The following is a 12,434-nucleotide window of genomic DNA, read 5'->3' on the forward strand; positions in this document are numbered from 1 at the left end:
GCTTCTGATGTGGAGATATTAACAGAAAAACTCTCTGAATTAATCTTACTGACTGCCAAATACAAGCAATATAAAACATTTAGCACAGTAGGCATTAATATACATGTAAGAGTAAAGAGAAAAACTGTGGTACACATCCTAAATATCTTAAGATCAATGAATTACTACTGCTCAAATGAAAAACTGACCAGAATGGAGGCATACCTTGACAATATAATTAGTATGTAAGTAGTAGTCAAGTAGAGTGGGATACTATCAAATTAGGACTATCTGACCATGATGGCATATGGCTCAAAATTGGAAATCTGATTCTTTATGATACCGGGATGCTAACTATATATAGAGTTCTAAAGGAAGAGAACATTGAAATAATGTGAAATGTACTGAGTAGAATAGAATGGGGTAGAATACTAACCATTGACAAAGGTATAAATGACAGCCTTTTTGCATTCATATCCAATATAAAAAATACATTAGACAGTAACTGCCCTCTTATTACTAAGAGATGTAACCCTAGCAATATGCATAAACCACAACATACAAAAAAAGTGGTACACCCCACACCTCAATAAAATCAGAATCCTTTTACTCATGCTGAAGGAAAAAATTGAAGGCAGTCAAGAAAACAAAAATAGATATATAGACTTAAGGAAAATACACAAATCTGAAATTACAGCAGCAAAAATGAAAGCAAATGAAGAGTATATTTTAAATTCTAAAAACGAATGTAACACTGCCTGTAACATAGTTCAAAGTTAGATAAACATGGGAAAGGAAGAAATCAGTAACCCAATTAATTGTAACACTCTTAATGAACACTTCATAAATTCAATAAACGCCCATGTACCAAAAAGTTACAATTTAACTGATGTGGAAGCTTTTCTTCTGCAACCACAGAATAAAACAGATAAAAGATTTAACTGGAGTAGAATACTGCTACAGATATAAATAACTCTGTAAACAAGCTGAATAACTCTAGAACGGAAATAAAGGCCATAATTAAGTATATTAGAGCTCCTCTACTCTGCCTTGCAAATAAAATCCTTGATGATAGCATCTTCCCTAATTGCCTTATAATTGTGGTTGCACTCCCCATATACAAAAAGGGTGACAGAGAAATACCAGATAACTGTAGACCAATATTAATTGTCCCCGTACTGGCCAAAATCATAGAGAGCTGTTCATACACACAGATTTACATGTATTTTGAGAGCAATAAATTCTTTAATGACACCCAGATTGGATTTAGAACTAATCAATCAACAATAAAAGCTGTTGAAAGCCTGATAACTGAAATCCACAATGTTTTGAAAGGAAACTGAGCACCTTTGTAACACTCATAGACTTATGCAAAGCATTTGATTCAGTATCACATGAGATAATTGTTAAAAAATTAGAATATTATGATATTGCAGACGAATCACTTAATTTTATTAAGTCATACCTAAATAACAGGCAACAGTTAGTGCATGTGCACAGTGAAAGGTCAGAACTAATGAAAATTAGGAGAGGAATTCCACAGGGCTCCATTCTTGGACCCTACCTCTTTATTGTCTATGTTCATGACTTCTCAAACTATATAACCTGCAAAAATGTCTTATATGCTGATGATATGACCATGATCTCCACAGGTGAGAGTATGCAAGAGGTGGTAAAAAAATAATGAACTTCTTGAAAAGTGTAAAATGTGGTGTATTGCTAACCAGTTATCTATAAACAGCACAAAAATGAAGGATATTTATTTTAATCTGAAGGTATGGAAAGAAGGGAATCACAGTGTCAAACTATTGGGACTAAAAATAGAGCAAAGGCTCTCACGGGATGACCACATAAGCTATCTGACAGGCAAACTTGCACGCGTGATATTACTGCTGTATAAACTGAGATATTCTGTCAGTAAAAGTTTATTGATGCTTTGCTACTATGCATTCTTTCAGTCACAGCTACAATATGAGATTCTGTTACGCGGTATTTCAACAGGCACAAACTGTGTATTCAAATGACAAAAAAAGCAATTAGATGAATACTAAGAATGGGTCCAAGAGAAACCTGTAAGGAGCATTTCAGCCTATTAAACATAATGACCCTCCCAAGTTTCTATATGTATAACTGCTTAATATATGTAAAATAAAATACACAACAATTTACACATAGAATGAATTTACATTTGCACAGCACTGGAAACAACTGCTTGCTTGACATACTGTATTCTAAGCTGTCACTGACACACAACAATCACAAACACCTAAGTCTGAAGTGGGTGGAGAGAGTGGGTTATATTGAGTATTCAGTTCTGTTTTCAGGATGTTGTAACATTTGAAGTTCAGTGTGGAGACGAAACATGGATGTTATCTTCTATGTACACCGGACAGTCCCACTATCCTGAGCCTTACTCTTGAATGATTCTGAAAGTTGCAGTTTATACCTGAGGGAAAAAATCTCCTAATAAGAAAAAGCAAGATTAGAGTTTATTTTCTTATGAAACACAAGCATTCGCATTAAGTGATATAGGGAGACCTCAGAAAACCTCAATCTGACTGGCATCATGGGGATCTGAACTGCTTCACTCATTAAAAACTCCTAATATTATCAGATATTAATGCACACATTATCCTTTGAGACACTGAATACACAGATGGTAACAGAAGCACTTGCTTTGAGAGAACTGGTGGGCTAGAGCCTCGATTGTGCTGAACACACTTCACACATACTGAGAGAGAGTGAACAGACGCAGCAACGTTGGCATTGCTATTGTCTGCAGAAGTATTTCCTAGAATATGCAATTGTACTATGGTGGTACACCCAGTGACCACAGTGCTATTTACATAGAAACATCATTGAAAACAATGAACTGCACATATAAAAACTCATAGGATCATATATATACCCTAAACTGAGCTGATTAAAACAAGCTAAGACAAATGGTAACTGCCTTTCAACTCAAGTAAGTAGAAGCTAGCACCAACTACTCAGTGCATGTTATGGCTGGGTAATTTCAGAGAGAAAAAAATGAAGGGTCACTTCAGTCTTGAACGTTACAGACACTGTAGTTAGCTAATCCAAGGAATAGTACCAAAGCACTGAGGGGACTTCTACTAAAATACATTGTCTACACATGAATGTAGCTACAGAGAGCACAAAGCTTTCTTCAGGACAGAACAGAGTAAGAATTAATCACCTTCAACCACATATTGCATGAGATCTGTGAGGAACGTTATACAGACTCCTGTTGTGAAGTGTTTAAACATCACTGGTTTAGTCAATGTTTTGGTGTGACAATGGAAGGACGTATGAAGTGGGAACAGAGACAAACAGAAGAGTGTCTATAATGTAAACTCCTCTTTGTCATTAAACAAAACACAGATGAGGCACATCATCACAGGCTACAGCTAACCTTCAAGAGGCTTGTAACTTGCCTTTATGCAACAAAAACCCATTAGCAAAGGTAGACTGTAAGAATGTTCCTGGTCATGGAATTGTTTATGAAGAAGGGTCTATCATCCCTTCAGTAACAGGATTGTTAAGAAGAGAGCACAAGTTTGGGCTGGACAGTATGGGAAAGGAAACTGGACATATCCTTTTCAAACAAACTGTCCCAAATTTGCCTGAATTAACCTAAATCTGGGTAGCCGTGTGGGGAATTGAACCTAGGTTCTCTTGTATGTGAAATCAATGTATTGTGGAAACTTCAAAATAAAAGGGCACATGCACAATGTGGTTGCTACAAGACACATATATTTTTGAACAGCATCAAAAGACAGAGGCACACTACACTGCATGGAGGTTACAGTAATATAAACATTTCACTTCAACACTTCCCCTAAAAGTTTATATTGTTAAATACAGTACTTAACACATTCCATGTAATGATTTTATGTATTCAAGCCAAACAGGTGGCACAGGTTTGTGAGATCTGCAGCTTGCTTATTGCCCAATACATGCTTGATGGCTATCTGGCCTTCTTGAATTTTCTCATGGATGTAGTGCATGTGAACATCAATATGCTTCAATCTCTTGTGAAATCCAGGATTTCTGGCTACTTTAATGGCACTTGCATTAGCAACAAGAAGAACAGGGACAATCTCCAGTAGTGAAGTTTCTTCATGGAGCTTGGATAGCCATATTCCTTCTCTGACTCCTTCACTGGCAGCCATATATTCTGACTTGGTTGTTGACAGTGACATACACTGTTGCCACTTACAAGCATAGGTAACCGCCCCTCAAAAAACCTTGCAATCACTCTGCTGCCTGAGCGTCTTTTCTTTTCTTTTTTTTAATTTACTTGATCACTGGTGTAATCAGCATTGTATGTATTTCTAATCTTCCATTTCCATGGTTATCACACATTATACCTAATGGAACTGAAGCTTTTATATACTTTAGAATCCTTTTTATCACAGACAAGTGATTTTCTTGAGGACTCTCCAAAAATTGCGACACACAGCTCACTACGATTGCTATATCAGGCCTTGTACCTACAGCCAACTACATAAGACAGCCATCTGCTTCTTGATAATGAGCATTAGTGGGTTTATCATTGGTCAATTCATCTGTCTGCAGATATCACTTGACTGGAGTTGACACAGGATTTGTCTTTGCAATGTTAAACCATCAAAGAATGTCTAAAGCATAACTTTCTAGATTAATCTCTATTGATTTATTCTCATGACACAGAATATTAATATTTAAGAAATAACCTATGGATCAACAGTAATCTTAAAGTCATCTTGAATTTCTCTTAGGGAAACTTAAGACCCTTCTTCTTACTTGGTGACGTTAATCCATCAACATCATGCAGGACTACCACAAGCTGTCTTTGCCGTCTTCTCAATAGATCAGACATAGATTTGCCTTACTTGCCACAAACCCAAGATTAATTAGAAAGTTGTGAACCATTGTTTCAGCACCTTGGATATTGTTTTAGTTAGTCTAAACTTCAATGAAGCTTGCACACTCAAGAAGTCCCATCACTATCTCAGGCTGCTCCACATCTAACTCTTCATTTAAGAAGTCATTCAAAAAAGGAGATTTTACATCAGAATGTACCAAGTGAAGATGCCTGCTAACAGCAGTACTCAAAATTGATCCGACTGTATTGTATCTAGTAACAGGACTTAACATTTCATTATAGTCAATACCATACCTTCTTCTTGAGAAAATCCATGAACAACTAGTCTTGCTTTATAATGATCAATTTTTTCATCAGATACACCCTTAATTCTATAAATCCAGCTGTTTGTAATGGGTGATAGAGGTTCCAAAGTCCACATAGGAATTTCCTCCAATGAAGCCATTTCTTCCTCCATTGCTCTTCTTCGGTAATCATGGCCTACAGAGTTTTGTTGTTTGTCTCTCAATTCTCTTTCACTATAACTTGCTTCTGTATGTCTTTTAAATACACTTGCATCATCTTCATCATGATTCCTCAATTTTTAATTGCCCATATTGCTGGGGAGTAATACCATTGTCCTGGTTTTGTTGTGTTCAAAAACAACATCCTTACTCCAAATAACCCAATTTTCTGATCCAGTCCACTCTCAAAAGCCATCAATGCCATCAGAATAACCAACAAAGATTTCTGGTTTTCCTTATGGTTCCCATTTCTTTCACTTTTCCTTCAGAATGCAACCAAAACACTTTGCTCCACAAATATGAGGATTATTTAGCTGTATAATCTATAAAGTCAATACCTCATAGGGTGTTCTGCCATTCACATGATTTGTGCCAGTTCTGGTCAACACATAAACATGGTTTAGAGCTAGTTCCACAACAGTTCTGTTAGTATGCTTAGCACATCCGTTCTGTTCTGGAGTGTAAGAATTTGTGATGGTGAGTTTTACACCGTTTACTTTAATCAAATCTTTAATTTCAGTATTATCGAATTCTTGTCTGCCATTAGACTGGAATGCTTTTGGTAGCTGATCACAAAAATTCTTCACAATACTCAACATTTCCGTAATCTTCTCTGGAGTCTCAGACTACTGCTTGAGAAAATACAGCATGCATAATCTTGAAAAATCACAAGTAAAGCAGAGAAATTATCCAGCTCCTCCCAGCAATTTACACTCTGTAAGTCCACGTACAACAGCATGAATCACTTCTCCAGGTTCTGTGGAATGCTGCTGTCCTGACTGACTACTGCTCCAATGCTGCTTCCCCATAACACATGTCTTGCAAAATTCTTCACAAAGTCTTTAACTTCAACATGATGTTGCTTCATAACTGTTGCATATGGCGTTTATTCTGATGACCCAAGCATTCATGCCAAATTTCCAGAGATTCCTTTGACACAAGATTTACTTCAGGATTACAAGTATGAATTTGTTTTGTCACTCAAATCCGCCTCTTAAATAAGTTGCCAAAGCATGTACCACACACTTTTACAATGCTATTAAAGTCTAATCCCTTGTCCAGAGCAGATGATACACAAAACACACTTCTTCACCATTCTGGAGTATACAAAACATTATCCATATGGCATAACTTCTATTCTCCATTGACAAAAGCGTCAAAATATTTAGTCCCTTTACTTAGTTAGTCCAACCACTGCCCATGCATATTCACAGTTGTTTGGAAACTTAGTACACAGTTTTTTTAGCCATGTGATTCATCACTCCACAATCAGTGATCCGTGAGTCCTCATCCAATTCTGCACTCATTGCTTCACCAATGATAGCCTGGTCAGACAGTTCACATTTATTTTGATCATGGACAGTTTTTTGTTTGTTTTTGACATTTGCACACATTTTTTTACTATGGCCAAATCCACCAAAACCGAAATTTTTAGGCTTCTTTCTTTTTGTTTGTTAACTTTTTGTGTTTATTCGATGAAGTAATATTCCTACCACTGTTCTCATCTCCATTTTTCATTTGTTTAATGCTGGTTTTGGTAGTGAACAGTGCAGCTAACTTGTCTCATCATTCCTCCCTCTGATAAGCACAACAAATTTCATTAGATGTTAACACATCCATTAAAGGCTTTAAGTGTCTGTTGATCTTCAGATATTACCCACCATGACTGTCACAGACATTCATAAGTGTCATGCAGTGTGTAAAGCCATCACACCATTAATGATAATTCATCAGGTTTCACATGAATTGCTCCATTCAAAGAACCAAGTTTTCGAAATGAGTGAGATGTGTCATCATGTGATCGTCTGAACTCATGAGAAAATTGAAGAATTCTGACTGAACAGAATATGCAGCTTGCTCTGTTTTCTGTTCAGACATGGCATTTAGCTTGTCCCACATGTCTTGTGCATCTTTACATGCATCAAGATTGCCATAACTTTTCCTTTGACAGTTCCGACAGTGATCTGACTTCCACAATCAGCTTTCTGACGCACATAATAAATTTTGTACTGCAAACTTCTGTATGGTCAAATTTTCAGCCTCACGCAGATTCTCATTACCATGGAAATCCATTGCAGCTATATAAGACATTTCAGATTTACAGCTGCAAAAATTCCACTGGAGAATATTCAGTAGTTGCGTACACACAATACAATTTATGGCATCATGAATTGCTAAATTACAGTACCCAATTTGTTTCCTGAACCATGGACTGGGCCCACAACGTACTGCAGAAACTTTAAGAAAAATGGGCACAATATAAAGCACATGAACAACATGAATGTTGCAACAAGGGACGTATACTTTAGAATAGCAACAAAAGACAGAGAAATGCTACACTGCATACAGATTACAGTAATACAAACACTTCACTTCAGCACATTGTCTTACCACTTGACTAGCTCACTTAGTTTAGTATTCATTTATAACTTTTTTCACCAATTGATAGCATCAGTCATTTACTTCCTTATGGGGCTATTAAATGGAGAGGTATAAGACTGGCAAAGCTCCTGAAGTTTGATAAAAGACCATGGGTAGTTGTGTGTTGGATGTCTGAATATGGGTACTTAGTTGCCTGCAAATCTTAAAAGTCTGTTTTCCTCATTGCTTCTCTTGTAATAGTCAAGAACATCTTCTGTGTGACTGCTTGCTGGAAAGCAAAAAGTTTTCATGCTTTTGCTTTGCTCACTTTATTTAATGAAAGATTGTTATATGAGTGATAAACAGGTGTACCAGATAGTCAATAAACTGGTCCACAAGCATGCATATGCATGGTTTATATTTCAAGCACTTTCAGTAACTTTTGTGGGATGCAACATGTGTACATTTAAATCTTCATAGTTCCTGATACTGCATTCAGTAACCCTGAGATTACTGACAGGTATATGAGTTGGGTGCAGCCAATTGTGAAATAATTAAATGGTTGGTTGATTTGGGGAAGAGGACCAGACAGTGAGGTCATCAGTCCAATCGGATTAGGGAAGGATGGGGAAGAAAATCTGCCATGCTCTTTCAAAGAAACCACTCCAGCATTTGCCTGAAGTGATTTAGAGAAACCATATGTGTGTGTGTGTGTGTGTGTGTGTGTGTGTGTGTGTGTGTGTGTGTGTGTGTGTGTGTGTGTGCGCGCGCATCGCGCGCGCGCGCTCGTGCATGTGTGAACAGTTGGGTGCATAATTTAGTGTCCATGGTTTGGGTTGGCTGCATAACATTTTTTGAAGTGATGGCAAGTGCTTCCCTAGCTGAGTGCAGTAGTGTAAGTGCAAGGGCAATACATTATTACGAGTAGTAACTGTTAGCAAAATAATATACATGCTGCTGAAGCACTGTTTCTACAAATGGAAAAACAAGAAACAATTCTGCTTCTAGATGCGTGGTGAGCCACTACTTACAGTTAGAGCTAGAGCTAGACGAAAGAGTAACCTTCCAACAATATATGACCAGTTAAAAAGTAAATTATAAATTAAAAAGTTTGCCACTGCAGGCAATTACAGATTACTGAATAGTACACTGTCTGATCAAAAATATCCAGACATCTATTAGTGGACATTAATTGGGATGTATCCACCCTTCGCCTTTATGATGACATGATCTCTGCTGGTGTCTATTTTAGAGGTGTCTAAATGTCTGTGGAAGAATGGTACCCCATTCTTCCTCAGAGAAGATAGTGATGTTGGACACAGATATGGAATGAAGTCAGACTGATACTGAATTGATGCATCAGTCTGAAAATGTAATAGATACTGACTGTAGCAAGTGCACCAATAGTCATTTGTTGTGATAATTTTAACTATTTTCTTGTTCACTGTTAAATTAATGTGAGTTCTGCGATTAGTCTTTTTCTTTATGTAAAGTAAGCTTCTCTTGCATGTTTAGAGTAACAACACTGTGTGGAAGTATACTGTGTTGAGAAAGAAACCCATAAAGAGAAAGCTGGTGGAAGAAAATAAGACAAATCTTGCCACAACACAGTATTTGTAGCATCATCTTCCTTCACTTATTTTCATTTTATGGAAGACAAATATTTTGTTAATTTGGGAGTGCTAACAGTGGCAGTCAGAATAAACATAATAAATAAATGTCACTGTAGGCTTTCCCGGCGTAAACTATTGATGAAGGTTTCTCGGGTCTCCTGCCGGGTGGTAGCATTGATATCTCACGACATTTCGGAAAGTGTCATACTACCCATCTTCTGGCAAAGTGTCAAGATTAGCGGAGAATGGGCTATTTATATGTGCAGTCCCCCCCCCCCCCCCCCCCCTCTACTAGACCTCAGGTGGCTGCGGTGGACCAGCGGTGACTACCAAGGGAGGACCTACTCGTGAGCTTCGACACGATGTCGCTTTTCACGAAAGTGCCCCTTCAAGACTCCTTGGCACTTTTAGTCCAGCACTTTGAACCACAAACAGTCAGCCTCTTCGAACACGCACTAACAACCACCTACTTTCAGTGCAATGAGGAATTCTTTGAGCAGATCGACGGTGTGGCCATGGGCTCCCCATTGGCTTCTGCGATTGCAGACCTCTATATGGAACATTTCGAGGAGGCGGCCCTAGAAACTGCCAGACAGAAACCAAAGAACTTCTTCCACTATGTTGACGGCAATTTTGTTATGTGGGGACATGGCAAACAGGCGCTAGATGAGTTTCTTGAACACCTCAACAGCATCCATCCGAACATCAAATTTACAATGGAAATGGACGAAAATGGACGCCTCCGCTTCCTTGATATTTTAATTAAGAGGGAGGCAGATGGTTCACTAGGCCATGCAGTACATTGAAAGAAGACACACAAAGACCTTCATGCAACAAGCTGCCACTGTAGTAACCACAACCAACAACGGGAACGCCTTGGGCCATGGATCGGAGCCGCCAGGCGGGGAAGCCGCCGGCCGTGGAGCACGCACCACCGGATAAACACAGGACGAGTCGGACGACAGACCAACAACAACTGACAACAACCGACCACGACCGACTATGAGCGACACAACAAGGAAGAGATAAACAACGGAGGCTTGTGGAAACCACAACACCAAACACCAAACGTAAATCCACTCGGAACCAGAGCCAGGCAAATGTCAACAACGAGCAACGACCAGAACGCAGTACCGCCGAGATAGAAACAAAATCCAGAGAGAGTACCAGACTGGCTGGACTAGGGCAGAGCGGGTCCCTATATACGAAACTGGAGGGAGAGGCTATTGGCCGCTGTCTGCACGTGGCTTAGCGGTGGCGCCCTCGGTGCACGAGAGCTGCTGCGTGGTATAGCCGCCGCGGAGGCGGAGCTCTCTATGGGCTGACCACGTCCATTTGTTCTGCCGCGTGTTCGACTTCCGCGGCGGAAGGTACTAGAGCCACCATCCAGCACAAAGCCAAAGAGTACTGACCACCCTGGTACATAGGGCGCGCGCCGTCTGCGACAAAGACAGCCTACCATCCGAGCTGTGACACCTGAGGGAAGTCTTCCATCAAAATGGCTACAGTGAAACACAGATCAACAAGGTGCTTAAAAGGAAGAAGGAAGCAGTGAAAACCCCAGAAGAAGATGATGATGAAGAAGAAGAAGAAGAAGAAGAAGAAGACAAACTACTCACGTTTCTTCCATATGTGGGTCCGCTCTCGGCCAAAATTGCACGACTTCTGGGCAAATACAACATCAAAACCATTCTTCAACCACCACCGAAGACGAGGGAGCTCCTGGGTTCTGCCAAAGATGCGCTGAACCTTAACACACCAGGAGTATACAGCGTACCATGCGAATGTGGAAAACAATACATTGGGCAAACACAGCACTGCATATCTAAACGCTGCGAAGAACATATCAGATGTGTGTGACTAGGTCACGCAGAAAAATCAGCCATAGCAGAACACAGCATAAATGAAGAACCTACCTTCAACTTCGAAAACACGAAGGTACTGTGCCGAATATCTGGCTTCTGGGAAAGCGTTATCAAAGAATCCATAGAAATAGGTATTCATGACAATCTGGTCAACATAGTTGAGGGATACCTACTCAGCGCAGCATGGAACCCTGCGATAGTGGCAATCCATCAGGAGCGCGCCTGTCAACGTCTTTCGCCGCGGACGCAGACAGAATGCTTACACCAAGAACCGAATGTGGCCACTGAGGGCGACCGCCATCCTCACCACCACGCACATGCCGCTGGTCCACCGCAGCCGCCCGAGGTCTAGTGGAGGGGGAGGTGACTGAGCATATAAATAGCCCACTCTCCGTGAATCTCGACACTTCACCAGAAGATGGGTAGTGTGACACTTCCCGAAATGTCGCAAGATATCAACGCTACCACCCAGCTGGAGACCCAAGAAACCTTCATCAATAATAAATAAATGTTTACCTGTGAACTTTTACTACCAAAAGGTTGTAATACATCAGGTAGGAGAACATATTTAAGTTTGAGCATCTTGATCAGTTTATCTAACCTAGTTTCATTCTCATTTACATTTATTTTAAAGTGTCCTACAATAAATATAAAGAGGGAAACAACTGTGATAAATGATTGCAAATTTCAGGCATAGCAACAGATAGTGGCTGGGGTGCAACTCAAGAGGATGGAGCGCCTTCTCAATTTCTGTATAAAGTACAGGTACCAATAATGACATCAGATATGTGCCTAGAGTATTACGGTGAAGATTTTGATACAAACATCCTACTGTGTGCTGGTTACCCTGATGGAGGGAAGGATTCTTGCCAGGTAAATACCAGATTTTAAGAACTCTATACAAGTAACGCCTCCAAATAGTCGAAACTGTAAACTGAAGATGCAGGAGTGACCGTTCATAAATAATGAAAGAAGTTTAAAAAAAATCACAATATAGCTGAGGTCTTCAGTGGTCAATAAGCACATAAATAAGACTGGAAGTATTGCTATGTTTTCAACAATGCTGTTCTTCAGAGCTAACTAATGCAAAATTCACACAGATATATTCATACATATGTGCACACACACACATGCACCTGTAGGGAGGGATTGAGATTTTACTTTTTCATACCAGTCGGTTTATTCAACAATAGAAAAAATCAGAATCTGACTGTAATGAAGAAAGCAGAACTGAAGATATAAA

At 39.4% G+C, this 12,434-nt stretch overlaps 1 protein-coding gene across 1 annotated transcript in view; it reads left to right on the forward strand.

The window, feature by feature from the left end:
- The window catches only part of LOC124545308 (trypsin-1-like), a 171,107-nt gene that overhangs the window by 138,045 nt on the left and 20,628 nt on the right, over positions 1–12,434 (forward strand). Inside the window, exon 7 of the mRNA XM_047124213.1 lies at positions 11,883–12,064. Coding sequence (XP_046980169.1) covers positions 11,883–12,064 — 182 coding nt within the window. The remainder of the gene's footprint in view (positions 1–11,882; positions 12,065–12,434) is intronic.

This window comes from Schistocerca americana, chromosome 1 (assembly GCF_021461395.2).
Source record: "Schistocerca americana isolate TAMUIC-IGC-003095 chromosome 1, iqSchAmer2.1, whole genome shotgun sequence".
NCBI classification, from domain to species: Eukaryota; Metazoa; Arthropoda; class Insecta; order Orthoptera; family Acrididae; genus Schistocerca; species Schistocerca americana.